Here is a 17,765-nt window from a genome sequence, read left to right as displayed (position 1 = left end):
ATTCCCCTAAGGGATACGGAGATTGTATTGAAAACATACACGGGGCAAAGAGTATACCCCATCGGAAAGATAAAGGTAAAGGTGGTCCACAAGGGTAAAGAAAGCCGAGGAATGGACTTATATGTGTTACCTGAGGGAGGTCCACCACTACTGGGACGGGAATGGATCAGGAGAATAAATATGGACTGGCATTCCTTAAAAGCACTAACTGTAGATTCCGGTAAAAAGGACGATGTCAAACCTAAACGACTGTCCAGAATATTGGACGATGCTAAAGAGGTGTTCCAGCAGGGACTGGGAACACTGAAAGGAATTACGGCAAACATCAAGGTTGAAGAACATGCAACCCTGAAATTTTTCAAAGCTAGACCGGTACCTTATGCGATACGACCTGCTGTGGAAGCTGAGCTGGAAGGACTAGAACGTTCCGGAGTACTGTCAAAGGTGGACTGGAGTGAATGGGCCACGCCCATTGTTCCCGTCATGAAGCGTTCATCGAGTAACAAGTCGGGGGAACCGGGGAAGGTTCGCATCTGTGGCGATTTCAAGATCACTGTTAATCCGGTGCTTCACACGGTGCAATATCCGCTTCCACGGATTGAGGATATCTTCGCTTCGTTGTCTGGCGGGAAACACTTCACCAAGATAGACCTGGCGCAGGCGTACTTACAGATGGAAGTTGATGAAGCGTCACGCCAGTATCTCACGATCAACACGCATAAGGGCTTATATCGGTATAATAGACTGGTTTTTGGAGTGGCATCGGCTCCAGCGATTTGGCAAAGGGCCATGGAGCAGGTATTACAGGGAATTCCAGGCACACAATGCTACCTGGACGACATTCTGATTACAGGAGATGATGATGAGGAACACCTTGCAAATTTGGAACAGGTGCTCACCAGATTGAAAGAATATGGACTTCGAGTTAATCGCCAGAAATGTGAGTTCTTTCAGAAGCAAATCTCGTACTGTGGTCACGTCATTGACCAGGAGGGGCTTCACAAGTCACCTGACAAGATCGAAGCTGTTGTGAAGGCTCCCGCTCCGGAAAATGTATCCCAGTTGAGGTCGTTCCTAGGGTTGATTAACTATTACCATAAGTTTCTGCCAAATTTATCCACGGTGCTACACCCGCTGAACGCTCTTTTGCAGAAGGGAGTGCCATGGAAGTGGAGCGAGGACTGTAAGCGGGCCTTTCACAAAAGCAAGGCATTGATCACCTCTAAGGAAGCGTTGGCTCACTTTAACCCAACGCTGCCTATTCGTTTAGCTTGTGATGCTTCTCCATATGGTATTGGGGCAGTGCTCTCACATAAGTTGCCAAATGGCTTGGAAAGATCAGTCGCATTCGCATCCAGATCATTGACCTCCGCTGAGCGCAACTATGCTCAGATAGATAGGGAGGCTCTCAGCCTTGTGTGGGGAGTAAAAAAAATTAATCATTACCTGCAAGGGCAAAAGTTTACGCTGCTGACAGACCACCAGCCATTGGTTTCCATTTTTAACCCTAAGAAGGGTGTTTCGGTGATGACAGCGCAGAGGCTCCAGAGATGGTCCCTTTTCCTAGGGGCACATCAATATCAGATCGAATTCAAAGGTACAAAGCAACATGGTAATGCTGACGGGCTGTCGCGCCTGCCACTACCTACAGTGGAAGAGGCACCGACAGTTGACCCTGTTGAGTTATTTCACTCGACCATCATCGAATGTTTACCAGTCACCAATGCAAGTATTGAGAGAGAAACCAGGAACGACCCGACACTGTCTCGGGTCTACGAATTGACAGTGAAGGGATGGCCAGCTCATGGTGAACCACTGTTACCGGCATTCTCAGCCAGACGAGAACAGCTGTCCGTCTGTCAAGGAACATTGATGTATGGAACAAGGGTGATTATTCCTCCTAAATTAAGGGAGAGAGTTCTAAAGGAACTGCATGAAGGTCATCTGGGGGGAGTCAAGATGAAAAGCCTTGCTAGGGCTTATGTGTGGTGGCCAGGTATCGACCAACAAATAGAGGATCTGACTAAAAGCTGCTCAGGGTGCCAAAAAGTTCAAAATGCACCTCCAATTGCACCGCTGCATCCATGGGAATGGCCTTCAACCCCATGGCAACGTGTACATATTGACTTTGCAGGTCCATTCATGGACTCCATGTTTTTAATTGCGGTAGACGCACATTCTAAATGGCCAGAAGTGATTAAGATGGCGACCACTACCTCGGAAAAGACGATCGCAGTTCTAAGAACGATATTCGCAAGAAATGGATTGCCAGAACAAATATGTTCAGACAACGGACCGCAGTTCGTGTCAGAAGAATTCCAGAAATTCATGAAGAAGAATGGGGTGAAACATTATACCTCTGCCCCATATCATCCGGCTACAAATGGGTTGGCCGAGAGATTTGTACAAACGTTCAAAAAGGTGATAAAGGCCATGAGCGAAGACCAGATTCCACTACAACACAAGGTGGACAATTTCCTAATGGCATATCGAAACGCCACTCATGCAGTGACAAATCAAAGCCCTGCCATGATGTTCTATAACAGGAGGTTGCGGTCCAGGTTGGACTTGTTAAAACCAAATGTGCGGAGGGAAGTCGAAAACAAACAGTTCCAGCATATAAATAACAAGACCACTCGGAGTTTCGAAATAGGACAACCAGTGTTAGCCCGGGACTATAAGAATGAGAAATGGCAATCTGGAACAATTCGTGCCAGACAAGGACCCCTGATGTACACGGTAGATATTGGTGAAAACGTAATACGACGTCATGCTGACCAACTTGTAGAATCGAGAACAAGGGTCGAACCCATGACTACGACAGAGACACCAGTGGAAGAAGTTAGTGAACCTGAAGCATCTACCTCAGACGCCAATGTATCTGATGATGTCCAATCCATAAGAGATCAACTAGATGAGTCACCCCAGCAACGAGAATCAGAGACCCCTGAAAGGCGTTATCCAACTCGGATCAGGAGGCCTCCTCAGAGACTGAATCTTTGAACAGTTTTGCATGAAGTTGTATATATGTTATCCATGTTATGTTTAAATTGGGATGTACACTGTTAAGCTAAAAAGGGAGGAATTGTGGTGTATGTAACCTGTACCACCTTAAGAGACTACCTTAAGAGATGGACTACTTTCTCTTGGCTACTGTATATTGTAGTACCGGTGGTGACCACACCGGTATATAAACTCTGTGTAGTAATTTGCTAAGCAGTTCAGCCCTGACCTTCGATTAGTAAAGACCTGTTTAAGTTATTCTTGTTGTCTGTGTCCAGTGATTTAGAATAAGCATATCTGGGACACTCAGACTCAACAGCAGTAAAAGAGGACAAATGGATGATCCCACTGCAGGTAAATGGAGCATTAGTTACATTGAAACTAGACACTGGGGCAAAAGCAAACTTAATCAGTATGAGTGACATTAACAATATGAAAGAAAAGCCCAAAATACAGAAAAAGTCAGTACTACTGAAGGACTATAATGGACAGAAAATAGATAGCTTAGGTGTATGCAGACTTAAAGTGACAGTCAAAGACAAAGTGCATCATCTCATGTTTTCTGTTGTGGCTGAAGGACTTGATTCACTACTGGGTGACAAAGCTTGTGAGGACTTAGAACTGGTCAAGAGAGTCTACCGTATAAACTGTGCCATAAGCAGACCAGATGACTCGGTGGATTCTGTAGTGAATAATTTCCAGGATGTGTTCAAAGGATTTGGAGTTCTACCATTCACTTACAAGATCCAGCTAAAGGAGGATGCTCAGCCAGTGGTACATGCTCCACGAAGAGTTCCAGCACCCCTGCGTGACCGGCTCAAGAATGAACTGGACAGAATGACCACACTAGGAGTCATCAGGAAAGTCGAAGAGCCAACAGACTGGGTTAACTCCATGGTATGTGTAAAGAAAAAGAACAATGATCTAAGAATATGCATGGATCCAAAGGACTTAAATGCAAACATAAAACGTGAACACTATCAGATTCCCAAGCGAGAAGAAATCACCAGTGAAATGTCAGGTGCCAGATACTTTACAAAGCTCGATGCCTCACAAGGATTTTGGCAACTAAAACTGGATGAAGAGAGCACCAAATACTGTACCTTCAACACACCATTTGGCAGGTATTGTTTCCTCAGAATGCCTTTTGGGATAATATCTGCATCTGAAATCTTTCATAGAGCGATGGAACACATAATTGAAGGTCTGGAAGGAGTCCGGGTCTATGTTGATGACATCATCATCTGGGGCTCCACACTGAAAGAACACAATGAGAGACTGACTAAAGTGCTACAGAGCATACGCCGGAATGGACTGAAGCTCAACAAAGCCAAGTGTCAGTTTTGCATCCAGGAAGTCACTTTCCTAGGAGATAATCTATCTGGTAAAGGAATAGAGCCAGATATGGAAAAAGTAAACGCCATACTCAAAATGCCCCGACCCACTGACAAAAAAGGAGTGCTACGCATCATGGGGATGATAAACTTCATTGGAAAGTTCATTCCTAACTTGTCAGCCAAGATAGCCTGTCTGCGAGACCTGCTACGTAAAACAAATGAGTTCGCATGGACAGAAAGACATGAACAAGAGTGGATAAACCTCAAAACAGTGCTGACAACCACACCTTTACTCACCTTCTTTGACCCAACAAAAAGAATCAAAGTGTCAACGGATGCATCAAAAGATGGCCTAGGTGCGGTCTTGCTACAAGCAGAGGGTGAAGATTGGAAGCCTGTTGCCTATGCTTCCAGGTCTATAACTGATACTGAGTGTCGATACGCCCAGATTGAAAAGGAATGTCTAGGCTTGGTAGTTGGACTAGAAAAGTTTCATGGCTACATATATGGACTTCTCACCTTCACAGTTGAGACAGACCACAGCCCACTGGTTGCCATCATAAAAAAGAACCTGAATGGTCTCCAAGGATTCAACGACTCATGATGAAGCTGCAAAGATATGACTTTGAACTGATCTACACACCAGGCAAATACATCGTGTTAGCAGATGCACTATCCCGAGCACCCACAATGAGTCATGTGAGCTCTACTGAAGAAGACGTGGATGTTCATGTGCGTATGGTCACTGCTGCGCTGCCCGTGTCAGACACAAAATCAAAGCAAATAGCAGAAGAAACAGTAAAAGATACAGTATTACAAACAATAATAGAGAACATTCATCATGGTTGGCCAAAAGGCTCCTGTCCAAAATATTTTCACATAAGGTCAGAATTGAGTGTCGCAAGTGGACTATTACTAAAACAGAACAGAATAGTCGGCGGGAATCCTGAGCGGCAGAGCGGGGCTATAAAAGGCCCCAGAGACCAGGTAAGGCCTCACAGCGTCGGCGGGAATCCTGAGCGGCAGAGCGGGGCTATAAAAGTCCCCAGAGACCAGGTAAGGCCTCACAGCGTCGGCGGGAATCCTGAGCGGCAGAGCGGGGCTATAAAAGTCCCCAGAGACCAGGTAAGGCCTCACAGCGTCGGCGGGAATCCTGAGCGGCAGAGCGGGGCTATAAAGTCCCCAGAGACCAGGTAAGGTGTACCAGTCTCCAGTCTGGGAGGAGAGAGGTAAAAAGTAATCCAAGTGTGACGTCACCAGAAAGCGGGTAAGTGATTGATTGGTTGGTGAGTATTTCTCCCTGTTAAGCTTAAATCTCTTTGGTTTATAGTTTCTAAGGTGTGATATTCACCATCTAGAATCGGGGCAGAGGATATTTAAGAATAATATTAATACATTTAATTAATTACATAGAATGGGAGATCAGGTGATGTGTTGCTGCTGCAATATGTGGGAGCTGGTGAACACCATTGATGCTCACGGTGATCACATTTGCAGTAAGTGTTGGCTGCTCGAGGAACTCCGGCTCCGTGTTGAAGAGCTGGAGTCCGAGCTTCAAACACTGAGACACATCAGGGAGGGGGAGAGTTACCTGGACTCTGTGTATCACGAGGTAGTCACACCAATTAGATTAATTAATTCAGATGTAGTCCGTGGCCAGGGTCAGGATGGTGTGACTAGAAGTGAGGTAGGTACGGGGATCCAGGAGGTAGTGTTGGAGGAGCCGCAGCCCTTGCACTTGTCCAACAGGTTCGAGGCTCTTATTCCCTGTGGGGACAGGAGCAGGGACTGCAGGGAGGATGAGCAACCTGGCCACAGCACCGTGGAGCAGGGGGCCATTCAAGTGGGGGGAGTTGAAAGAAATGTTGTAGTGGTAGGGGATAGTATCGTTAGGGGGACAGATAGAGTTCTTTGCAGCCGAGAGCGAGAGTCCCGAAGGCTGTGTTGCCTGCCCGGTGCCAGGGTTAAGGACATCTCCTCTGGACTGGAGAGAAACTTGGAGTGGGAGGGGGAGGATCCAGTTGTCGTGGTCCATGTTGGTACCAACGACATAGATAGGACAAGGAAGGAGGTTCTGCTGAGGGAGTTTGAGCAGCTAGAGGCCAAATTAAAAAGCAGAACCACAAGGGTAATAATCTCTGGATTATTACCTGAGCCACGAGCGAATTTGACTAGGACAAATAAAATTAGAGAGTTAAATGCGTGGCTCAAAGACTGGTGCGGGAGAAATGGGTTTTGCTTCCTGGGACACTGGCACCAGTACTGGGGCAGGAGGGAGCTGTTCCGTTGGGACGGGCTTCACTTGGCCTGTGCTGGGACTAGAGTCCTGGCGGATCATATAACTAGGGCTGTAGAGAGGGCTTTAAACTAACTAGTGGGGGGGAGGTTCCTGGAGAGCAAATAATAAAAATGACAACAGAGAAGGTCAAAGACTTAGGTAGCAGTGGGGAAATTAAAAACCAGAGCGTGTCAGGAAGGGGCAGAAGGTATGGAGTAAAAGGTAAAGTAATAAAAAGGGCAAAAGCAGGAACTAAGTGTCACAAAACACCTTTGAAAGTTCTCTATCTGAACGCACGTAGCATTCGTAACAAAATAGACGAGTTAATGGCACAAATAACTACATATGGGTATGATCTTGTGGTCATTACAGAAACATGGCTGCAGGGTGACAATGTCTGGGAATTAAACGTACCAGGTTATTTAACGATCAGGAAGGACAGGCAGGAAGGAAGGGGAGGTGGGGTGGCTATGTTAATAAAGGAAGGAATCACTGTAATACAGAGAAATGATATTGGGTCAAAAGATCAGGATAATGAAACAGTTTGGGTGGAGGTAAGGAATAATAAGGGGAAAAAAACAATAGTGGGCGTAGTCTATAGGCCTCCGAACAGTGGCAACTCTGTTGGACGGAGTATCAATCAGGAAATAGTTGAGGCTTGTAATAAGGGAACATCTATAATTATGGGGGATTTTAACTATCATATTAATTGGACAAATCAAATTGGGCAGGGCAGCCTTGAGGATGAATTCATTGAGTGTATTAGGGATCGATTTCTTGAGCAGTATGTAACTGAACCGACCAGGGGGCAAGCAACCTTAGATCTGGTCCTGTGTAACGAGACGGGATTAATTAAAAATGTCCTAGTAAAGGATCCCCTTGGAATGAGTGACCATAACATGGTTGAATTCCATATTCAATTAGAGGGTGAGAAGGTTGGATCTCAAACAAGCGTGCTAAGCTTGAATAAAGGAGACTATGAATGTATGAGAGCGGAATTGAGTAGAGTGGATTGGGAAAATAGATTAAAGGGTAAGACGATACATGATCAGTGGTGTACATTTAAGGAGTTATTTTACAACTTCCAAAAAATATATATTCCACTGAGAAGAAAAGGGTGTAAAAGAAAAGACAGCCATCCGTGGCTAAGTAAAGAAATTAAGGATAGTATTCGACTAAAAACAAGGGCATATAAGGTAGCCAAATCTAGTGGGAGGATAGAGGATTGGGAAAACTTTAAAAGACAGCAAAAAATAACAAAAAGATTGATTAAGAAAGGGAAGATAGATTATGAAAGTAAATTAGCAAAAAATATAAAAACAGATAGTAAGAGTTTTTATAGTTATATAAAAAGAAAAAGGGTGGCTAAAGTAAATGTTGGTCCCTTAGAGGATGAGACCGGGAAATTAATGGTGGGAAATATGGAGATGGCAAAAACACTGAATGAATATTTTACATCAGTCTTTACAGTAGAGGACACTAAGAATATCCCAACACTGGACAAACAGGGGGCTAAAGCGGGGGGAGGAGCTAAACACGATCAAAATCACTAAGGAAGTGGTACTCGGTAAAATAATGGGACTCAAGGCGGATAAATCACCTGGACCTGATGGCTTACATCCTAGGGTCTTGAGGGAAGTGGCGGTAGGGATTGTGGATGCATTGGTAATAATTTTCCAAAACTCCCTTGACTCGGCAAAGGTCCCGGCAGACTGGAAAACTGCTAATGTAACACCCTTATTTAAAAAGGGCAGTAGACAGAAGGCTGGAAACTATAGACCGGTTAGCCGAACATCTGTGGTAGGTAAAATTTTGGAGTCCATTATTAAGGAGACAGTAACAGGACATTTGGATAATCATAATTTAATAGGGCAAAGTCAGCATGGTTTTATGAAGGGGAAGTCATGTTTGACAAATTTGCTGGAGTTCTTTGAGGAAGTAACGTATAGGGTGGATAAAGGGGAACCAGTGGACGTAGTGTATTTAGACTTCCAAAAGGCATTTGACAAGGTGCCACACAAAAGATTATTGCTTAAGATAAAAAAATCACGGGATTGGGGGTAATATTCTGGCATGGATAGAGGATTGGCTATCTAACAGAAGGCAGAGAGTTGGGATAAATGGTTCATTCTCAGACTGGCAATCAGTAACTAGTGGTGTTCTGCAGGGGTCAGTGCTGGGTCCCCAACTCTTTACAATCTATATTAACGATTTGGAGGAGGGGACCGAGGGTAACATATCAAAGTTTGCAGATGATACTAAGATGGGAGGGAAAGTAGTGAGTGAGGAGGACATAAAAAACCTGCAAGGGGACACAGACAGGCTAAGTAAGTGGGCAGAGATTTGGCAGATGGAATACAATACTGGAAAGTGTGAGGTTATGCACTTTGGCAGGAAAAATCATAGAGCAAGTTATTATCTTAATGGCAAGAAACTGGAAAGTATTGAAGTACAAAGGGATCTGGGGGTCCTGGTGCACGAAACTCAAAAGGTTAGTATGCAGGTGCAGCAAGTGATTAAGAAGGCCAATGGAATGTTGGCTTTCATTGCTAGGGGGATAGAATATAAAAATAGGGAGGTATTGCTTCAGTTGTACAAGGTATTGGTGAGACCGCACCTGGAATACTGCGTACAGTTTTGGTGTCCATACTTAAGAAAGGACATACTTGCTCTCGAGTCAGTACAAAGATGGTTCACTCGGTCAATCCCGGGGATGAGGGGATGGACATATGAGGAGAGGTTGAGTAGATTGGGACTCTACTCATTGGAGTTCAGAAGAATGAGAGGCGATCTTATTGAAACATATAAGATTGTGAAGGGGTTGGATCGGGTGGATGCAGGGAAGATGTTCCCGATGATGGGTGAAACTAGCACTAGGGGGTATAGTCTTAGAATAAGGGGCTGCTCTTTCAAAACTGAGATGAGGAGGAACTACTTCACTCAGAGGGTGGTAGGTCCATGGAATATGCTGCCCCAAAAAGCTGTAGAAGCTACATCATTACATAAATTTAAAACAGAAATAGACAGTTTCCTAGAAGTAAAGGGAATTAAGGGTTACGGGGAGCGGGCAGGAATTTGGACATGAGTCTAGGTTCGGATCGGTCATAGCCCTGTGGGTAGCGGAGCGGACCCAGGGGCCGTGTAGCCTGATCCTGCTCCTATTTCGTGTGTCTAATTCCGTTAGATTCAGGAGATGGTTCTATGATAGTGGATTGGCGGTTAGGATCAGATCAGCCATGATCTTATTGAATGGCGGAGCAGGCTCAAGGGGCCGATTGGCCTACTCCTGCTCCTATTTCTTATGTTCTTATGTTCTTATTCCATAGGCTCTACGTCAAGACATGCTCAAAAGGATTCATGAGGGACACCTCGGAATTGAAAAATGCAAAAGGAGAGCAAGAGACACTGTTTATTGGCCTGGCATAAATAAGGACATTGAGAACATGATAGGCAAATGTGAAACATGTCAGAAACACCAAAACAAACAAGCAAAGGAACCAATGATAGTAGCTGACATACCAGCAGCACCATGGCAAAAGGTTGGTATGGACCTTTTTCATTTAAATGGTAAAGACTATCTAATAGTGATTGACTACTATTCTAGCTATCCTGAGATGGCGCTGCTCTCAAGCACCACAGCAAGCAGTGTCATAATGCATGTGAAATCCATCTCCGCCAGACATGGAATTCCCAGGATTGCCATTAGCGACAATGGTCTGTGCTTCAACTGTAAGGAGTGGCAACAGTTTGCAGCACATTATGACTTTCAACACATCACATCCAGTCCTTTGTATGCTCAGTCGAATGGTAAGGCAGAGAAAGGTGTTCAAGTTCTCAAGCAGCTACTGAAGAAAGCAACAGAAAGCAAGTCTGATCCTTATCTCACCCTGCTGAGCTACCGAGCCTCACCTTTAGACTCTGGTTCTTCACCTGCTGAACTCCTAATGGGTCGCAAGTTGCGTACCACGCTACCCTGCTGTGCAAAAGAAAAGCAGAGTAAGGAACTGAGACAGAGACTTCAACTGTTAAAGCTGAAACAGAAATCATACTATGACAAGTCATCCAAAAACTCTGAAACCATTGACAAGCGATGATGTTGTCAGGATTGAGGATCCAGATGCATGGAACAGGAAAGCTACAGTTCTTGAGGAAGTAGGACCAAGGTCATACACTGTTAGAACTGAGGAAGGACAGATTCTCAGGAGGAACCGCAGTTCCCTCCTAAAAACACAAGAGACTATCGAAGAGCAAATCGATGACAATGCCGCAACTGAATCTTGTCACTCACCACCAGAACAATCTAACACAAATACACATACAGGCTCTCATGAAAACACATCAGACTTACCTGTGCTGAGAAGATCCACACGTGAAGTAAAAAAGCCTGATAGACTTAATCTTTGAGTACAAAGAAAACTACATTGAAAATGTATTGACTGTTGAAGATGTTTATGTTGTTATTGATTGACATTGATTGATACTGATTTTGTTTAACCTCAAAGAAAGGGGGATGTAATGATCAGTAACCTGTCATTCTGGAATGGTACACTAGGTGGTGCTGTATGTATATAAGAGTGGGCTACCCAGGATGCACTAGGCTACCCACAAGGCAGCAGTCAAGATGGAGGCCTCTACAGATACTGTACCTAGTCCACATGTGCTCAATAAAGTGTCTAGCAAAAGCTAGCTATTCTTAATAAAAACGACTAATTATTAATGAACATAACAACGACGAGTAAAATTGGTCTGGGAGACATGGGGATAGGTGGTGCAGCGCTCACCTTCCATGCAACACCGTCCTGGTGGCGTTGCTGAAGGGATCCGGGATGAATTTCCTGTCCAGGTTGGGCGTTGCAGCTTCCACAGCCTCTGTGAGTGAAGCTGTGGAGTTTGCAAGGAATTGTGGGTAATGTAGAGGTCTGAAATTTAAAGGGGCCATGCACACTGAAGCAATACAAAACAAAATGCAGTGAATCAATACATTTTTCAGCCCTTTCTGCCTTTTAAGAAATATTCAATAGTTAAAAGAAGTTCCAAATGTGAATATTCAGCTGTTAAAGCTGAATTATCTTCCTAATCCCAACAAGTGGGAAAACTGCCTCCGCACTAACACATATGGCTCAGCAAGCCAGAGAAGGGGCACCGAGGGTCTCACACGCAGCACTCCAACTTTGTGCAGTGGGTTAACATTACAAGGGAGGCCCTCTACCCACAGGGACCAGGAGGCCCTCCAGAAAGAACGATGTGGGAGTACATCAATAAAGCTGTCACTGCCAGGTCAGTGAATGCATCTTCAAAAGTCGTCTCCTACCAACTGCACCATTAGCCTCACACACTGCTCAATGCACAACCCCCAATCACTCACCTACCAACAATCTGCACCAATGATGAGGGGGTCAACACTGGAAGAGAGGTCCTCTACCCACAGAGCATCAGGTGGGCCTCCAGAAAGAATGATGTGGGACCAGATCACCGAGGCAGTCACGGCCAGTAGTGTCGCTCCCAGGACCTGGCTCCAGTGCCTACAGAACTTTCCTAACCTCAGACTAGTGGTCAAGATCAGTGAATACATCTTCAAAAACCGTCTCCTACCAACTGCACCACTAGCCTCACAAACTGCTCAATGCACGATGCACCCGCCCCCATCACTTACCTACCAACAATCTCTACCAAACACAAGGCACACCTCCCATTCCTAGCTTCACCTCACCCCCTTGGAGGAGACAATGCAGGCCATTCTTGGCAGGTGCATGGTCGAGCCCTTGGCCAGCGGCGGGGCTGAAAGGCTACAAGATGCGGGTATCCTCGTACATTATCCTCCTTCTGGCATGCACCTCTTTCTTTCCTGCCCTCCTGTCAGCACAACTCCACCCTTGTGTCTTCCTCATTTCACATACTCAAGAAATGCAGCCTGCCCAGCCAGTGGGACTGCAGGCGGATGATTCCATCCCGAATATCCTGGCCACAAAGGGGCTGTCTGCGATGCATCCTTCCATCAGATTCCTCCTCTTCTGCTTCCTCCTCTTCTGCGTCTTCCTCTTCTGTGTCTTCCTCTTCCCTCTGCAAGCGAATGCTGTAAATGTGAAATGACAGCATAAAATGCTGGAAATACTCAGTTGGTCAGGCAGCATGGCGACCTGAGACGTGAACCCTGTTTTTCTCTCCACGGATGTTGCATGACCTGCTGAGTATCTGCAGAATGTTCTATCTTCTCAAAGGCCTTCATTTACCATCTGACCCCTTGCAAGCATCCAACAGCACTCTCTACACACTTAACAAACTTTTCACATCTATTGCAGCAAGCCACCACTTCAATAAAATCCAAAAAAAAACAGTCCAAACCCTTAAATTCAAACTTTTTTCAAATTCAAATTCAAATCGCTTTATTGGCATGATAAGGTACATCTTATGTTGCCAAAGCATCAAAATAAATTTATGGTTGAACACATAAACGCAGTTCTATTCATACAGTGTATAAACAGGTATATCCCTGAGTGTATAAATATACATTCGCATTGTTTATATATACTCTTTTCTTAGTTTACTGGTTGTCCCTCTGTTCATGGCAAGCTGTAACATAGTGTGCCGCCAGTGTTACACAGCTTCTCTCCTCCCCCAGTAGGAATGGGAGTTTTTGGTTGTCATTCAGATTTCTGAATTCAGGGCATATTTGTGAGAATTTTTGGTAGAAATTCTCCCTGATGCCCTGATATTTTCCACAGGCTGTGAGGAAGTGCATCTCTGTCTCCACTACTCCCTGACTGCAGTGAGAGCATATCCTGTCTTCTCTTGGCAGCCTGGTCTGCCTGTGTCTGCCTTTTTCGATCGCTAGGCTATGTTCGCTAAGTCTGTACCTTGTCAAGGTTCTTCTCAGTTTGTTATCCTTTACCATGGTCAGGTAATTAGCTATGTTGTATTGTCTGTTTAGGGCCAAGTAGCAATGATGTGTGTATCCCTTTTAGAGCTGCAGACATCACCACTGTCAGCCCGCTTGCACTTAGGACCCAGCGCTGAATTCAGCACCAGGGTCGAAGTTCATGTTGGCGACGTTAAGCTGGCTGCCATTTTATCACCATTTCATGGCGCTATGGAGTGGCAGTAAGAACATGAATTTCTAGCCCTCTGTATTAAATCAACTTAGCTTATTTTTTACATATTTTTTTGCTTTTTAACTAACTACTTGGTCTAGTTTAAGTTAAATCGAAATTTACCAGTAACTTACACCACATCCTCTGCATTTATTTTGACATCACTTTCTCAAATTCCCTCGGTGTTTATTTTATGCATTCAGCTGATCCTGCCACTGCCATCGCCGTTTAAATCTCCTCCGGCCTCTCCCGTGGTGCTCTGTGCTATGAGGTTATATGCTGGGTCTTAAGGTTACAAATTATGGTGGAATATAATGCTGCTGTTGCTGATGGTCCACACCGCCTCTTGGATGCCCAGTTTTGAGATGCTAGATCTGTTATGAATTGATACCGTTTTGTATGCTAGTACAGGAAACTCTCGATTTACCGGCACCCAAACAACCGGAAATCTCGGTTAACCGGCAAAATGCAGGAGTAGGTTCAGTTAAGTTTTTCTTCATATTAGTGGCCGTTTCTTGATTCTTAGCTGTGTAATCGGGGGTTTCTGCACTTGTTGCTAAGCAACAGGGACGCTTGGTCTGTGGCCGAGTTCTTGCAGCTATTGCTAAGCAACAAGGAAGCCTGGATTTGTTGCTGTGTACGGAGCTCTCGTACCTTTTAACTATACCTCTCTGTAATCCGGACTTTTTGATAAACCGGCACCACGCCGGTCCCGTCGGCGCCGGATAAAAAAGAGTTTCCTGTAGTGTCACAATGATGGAAGGTGTCCTCAGTGTGAAGACGGGACATTGTCTCCAGAAGGACTGTGCGGTGGTAACTCCTACTAATACTGTCATGGAAAGATGCATCTGCGACAGGTAGATTCGTGAGGATGAGGTCAAGTAGGATTTTCTCCAGTGCTGGTTCTCTCACCATCTGCCACAAGCCCAGTCTGGCAGCTAGGACTCAGGCTTTAGGACTCAGCCAGTTCGGTCAGTTGTGGTGATACCAAGCCACACTTAGTGATGAACATTGAAAGCCCCACACAGAGTACATTCTGCATCCTTGTTACCCTCAGTACTTCTTCACCACCACTTGGAGTACTTATTCATCAGCTGAGGGAGGGCGGTAGGTGGTAATCAGCAAGAGGTTTCCTTGCCTGTGTTTGACCTGATGTCATGAGACTTCATGGGGTCCAGAGTCAATGTTGAAGACTCCCAGGGCCACTCCCTCCCGACTGTATACCACTGAGCCAGTACCCTTGGTGGGTTTGTCCTGACGGTTGGACAGACATACCCAGGGATAGTGATGGAGGAGTCTGGGATGTTAGCTGAAAGTTATGATCCTGTGAGTATGACTATGTCAGGCTTGACTAGTCTGTAGGACAGCTCTCCCAATTTAGGCACAAGCCCCCAGATGTTAGTGAGCAGGACTTTGCAAGGTCTATTGGGCTGGGTGTGCCTTTGTCGTGTCCGAAGCCGGTGCCTAGGTCGATATCGGGTGGTCCGTCTCGTTTTATTCTTATTACTTTTTGCAGCAGTTTGATACGACAGAGTGGCTTACTGGGCCATTTGAGAGGGCAGTTAAGAGTCAACCACATTGCTGTGGGTCTGGACTCACATATAGGCCAGACCAGAAAAGGACAGCAGGTTTCCTTCCCTAAGGTGAGGAAGGACAGGATCAGTGGCTCGGGGATATGCTCTGTATTGGTTGGAATTTATAAATAAACTATTAAATAAGAAAAATAAACAAATGGCCTCAGTTTTCCTGGGTGGGGTGGGGGGGGGGGGGGGTGGTGGGGGTGAGCGGTGCGGGTTGATTTGGGAGGGGGAGATCAGCCAGGGTTCCAGAAGAGAAAGGGAAAGAAAGAGGCTTTGAAATAGATAACAACACTGCTGTAGAAGGCACAAGGGATACCAGAAAGCTAAATGAGAACACTAGGAAAAAGAATATGGGTCAATGTTTCAAAGCATTGGAGTCAAGATTGAATAAATTTATATGAAAACACAAATAATTCATAAGAAAAATTGGAGATTTGGGAAAGTAAATAAATATGTATCAATACTATTTATAATGGATACATAAAGTAAAATAATGGAAACAGATTTTCATGTTCTAATACATTCAATACATGCAAAATAAAATAAATAAATACCTTTTCCTTCATTTCTCCAATATTTTTCATACCGTAAACTTGACCTAGAAGATCTTTCAGAGATTGTACAAGTGCTTCCTTGAACAATTTGTGTAGCTTTCTTCCAGTAAATGGAAGCCTTTTCTTGCCCATGTACCTTTAAAAACAACAATATTTGTAATACAGAGTATACAAGTTCAGTCGGTTTGGTTTCCTCTAAAGGAAATGTGGAATAGATTGGCACACAGTGGAAAAAGTCAACTTTTCTCTAGGTTTGGAAAGAGAGGATCTATCTGACAACTGTTGTAGAATCGTAGAAATTACTAGTACTAGATCTAGTGCCAGTACTAGATCCACTTATCCGATTCTCTTTTAAATAACATTATAGACTCTGCTTTATCAGCCATTTGTGGGAAAGCATTCCATGTTCTAATAACCCTCTGTGTGCAACATTTTCTTTTAACTTTCCTCTTTGTTCCTCTAGTGATAATCCTGAATGTATTCCCCTTCGTTACCAGCCCTGACATCACACCTACAGTTTTCGGGCAGGAGACTGTCCTGTTTATTCAAATGAGGTCCAGGAGAGTAAATGGTTCAGGCCTCACGCTGAGCTTCCCTGCCGCCCCACTCGCTCACTGCCCCAACCTGCCCCCTTAAAATTGGCACCAATGTATTGACTATCTTTTTATTCCAATCACAAGCCTACCAACATTATTAAAACAGATTACCTGGTCATTTATCTCATTGCTGTTTCTGGGACCCTGATGTGCGCAAATTGTCTGCTGCATAGTACACGATACAACAGTGATATACCTATCAATTCGTCCAATAAAAAGCGACGAGTTAGGAACGTAACTAAAGGTTTTTATTGACTAAATAACAGAGCCCACCCTCGTGGGTGATCGGGTCCAACAAGGAGGAATACCAGCCAGTCGACTACCTTTATACCTGGGCAGGTAGGTGGAGCCATGGGCGGAGTCGGAGGTGGTCAGCCCAGGTATAACAGCGCGACAAGAGGCGACCTCGTATAGTGATACAACAGTGAGAACAGTGATAACAATACAACAGTGATAACTATAGTGTAACGATAGTGAACGATAAAAGTGGTTTACCACATTCACCCCTTGTTTAGATTTGAGTCCGGCGGGGTGAAGTGTACTACCAGTTCTGGTATGTCAGTCTGTCCGGAGGCCTCGTAAGCCTCTCCGATCGTCGCAGCGGCGGTGCTGCATTATCCGGTGTTAATGCTGGTGTCTGCGTGGTCGGCGAAGGCTCGTGGGGTTCCGGCATGCCGTCTACCTGGGCTGGAATTGGGGGGGTGGTGGGGGGGGGTAAAGGTGGTGTCTCCAGAGTGCCCGAGGGTGCGAGGTCTCGTAAGGAGACAGTGTCCTCCCGCCCGTCTGGGTAAGCCACGTAGGCGTACTGGGGGTTGTCGTGCAGGAGGTTCACCCTCTCGACCAGGGGGTCCGTTTTATGGGCCCTCACGTGCTTTCGCAGCAAGACGGGCCCCGGAGAGGTCAGCCAGGTTGGTAGAGTGGTTCCCGTAGTCGACTTCCTGGGGAAAACAAACATTCGTTCATGGGGGGTGGTGTTAACGGCAGTGCAAAGTAGTGACCGGATGGAGTGCAGCGCTGTCGGGAGGACTTCCTGCCAGCGGGAGGTTGGGAGGCCCTTAGACTTTAAGGCTAAGAGGACGGCCTTCCATACCGTCGCGTTCTCTCTTTCCACCTGGCCGTTCCCTTGGGGGTTGTAGCTGGTGGTCCTACTTGCTGCAATACCTCTCGCTAGTAGGAACTGACGGAGTTCCTCGCTCATGAAGGAGGAGCCCCGGTCACTATGTATATAGTTCGGGAACCCGAACAAGGCGAAGAGGTCGTTCAGGCACTTGATGACCGTGGTACTGGTCATGTCTGGGCAGGGGAAGGCAAAAGGGAAACGGGAGTACT

At 45.5% G+C, this 17,765-nt stretch overlaps 1 protein-coding gene across 1 annotated transcript in view; it reads right to left on the bottom strand.

Moving 5' to 3' along the window:
- Nucleotides 1–17,765, bottom strand: part of LOC147081792 (uncharacterized) — a gene marked incomplete at its 5' end in the record, with an annotated part of 148,985 nt that overhangs the window by 52,992 nt on the left and 78,228 nt on the right. Inside the window, one exon of the mRNA XM_085980670.1 lies at nt 15,841–15,976. Coding sequence (XP_085836796.1) covers nt 15,841–15,976 — 136 coding nt within the window. The remainder of the gene's footprint in view (nt 1–15,840; nt 15,977–17,765) is intronic.

This window comes from Somniosus microcephalus, unplaced genomic scaffold (assembly GCF_052327205.1).
Source record: "Somniosus microcephalus isolate GS21.2 unplaced genomic scaffold, FLI_Smic_1.0 scaffold370, whole genome shotgun sequence".
Classification (NCBI taxonomy): Eukaryota; Metazoa; Chordata; class Chondrichthyes; order Squaliformes; family Somniosidae; genus Somniosus; species Somniosus microcephalus.
Note: the sequence above shows the minus strand (reverse complement) of the source record. Positions and strands in the feature narration are given on the sequence as shown.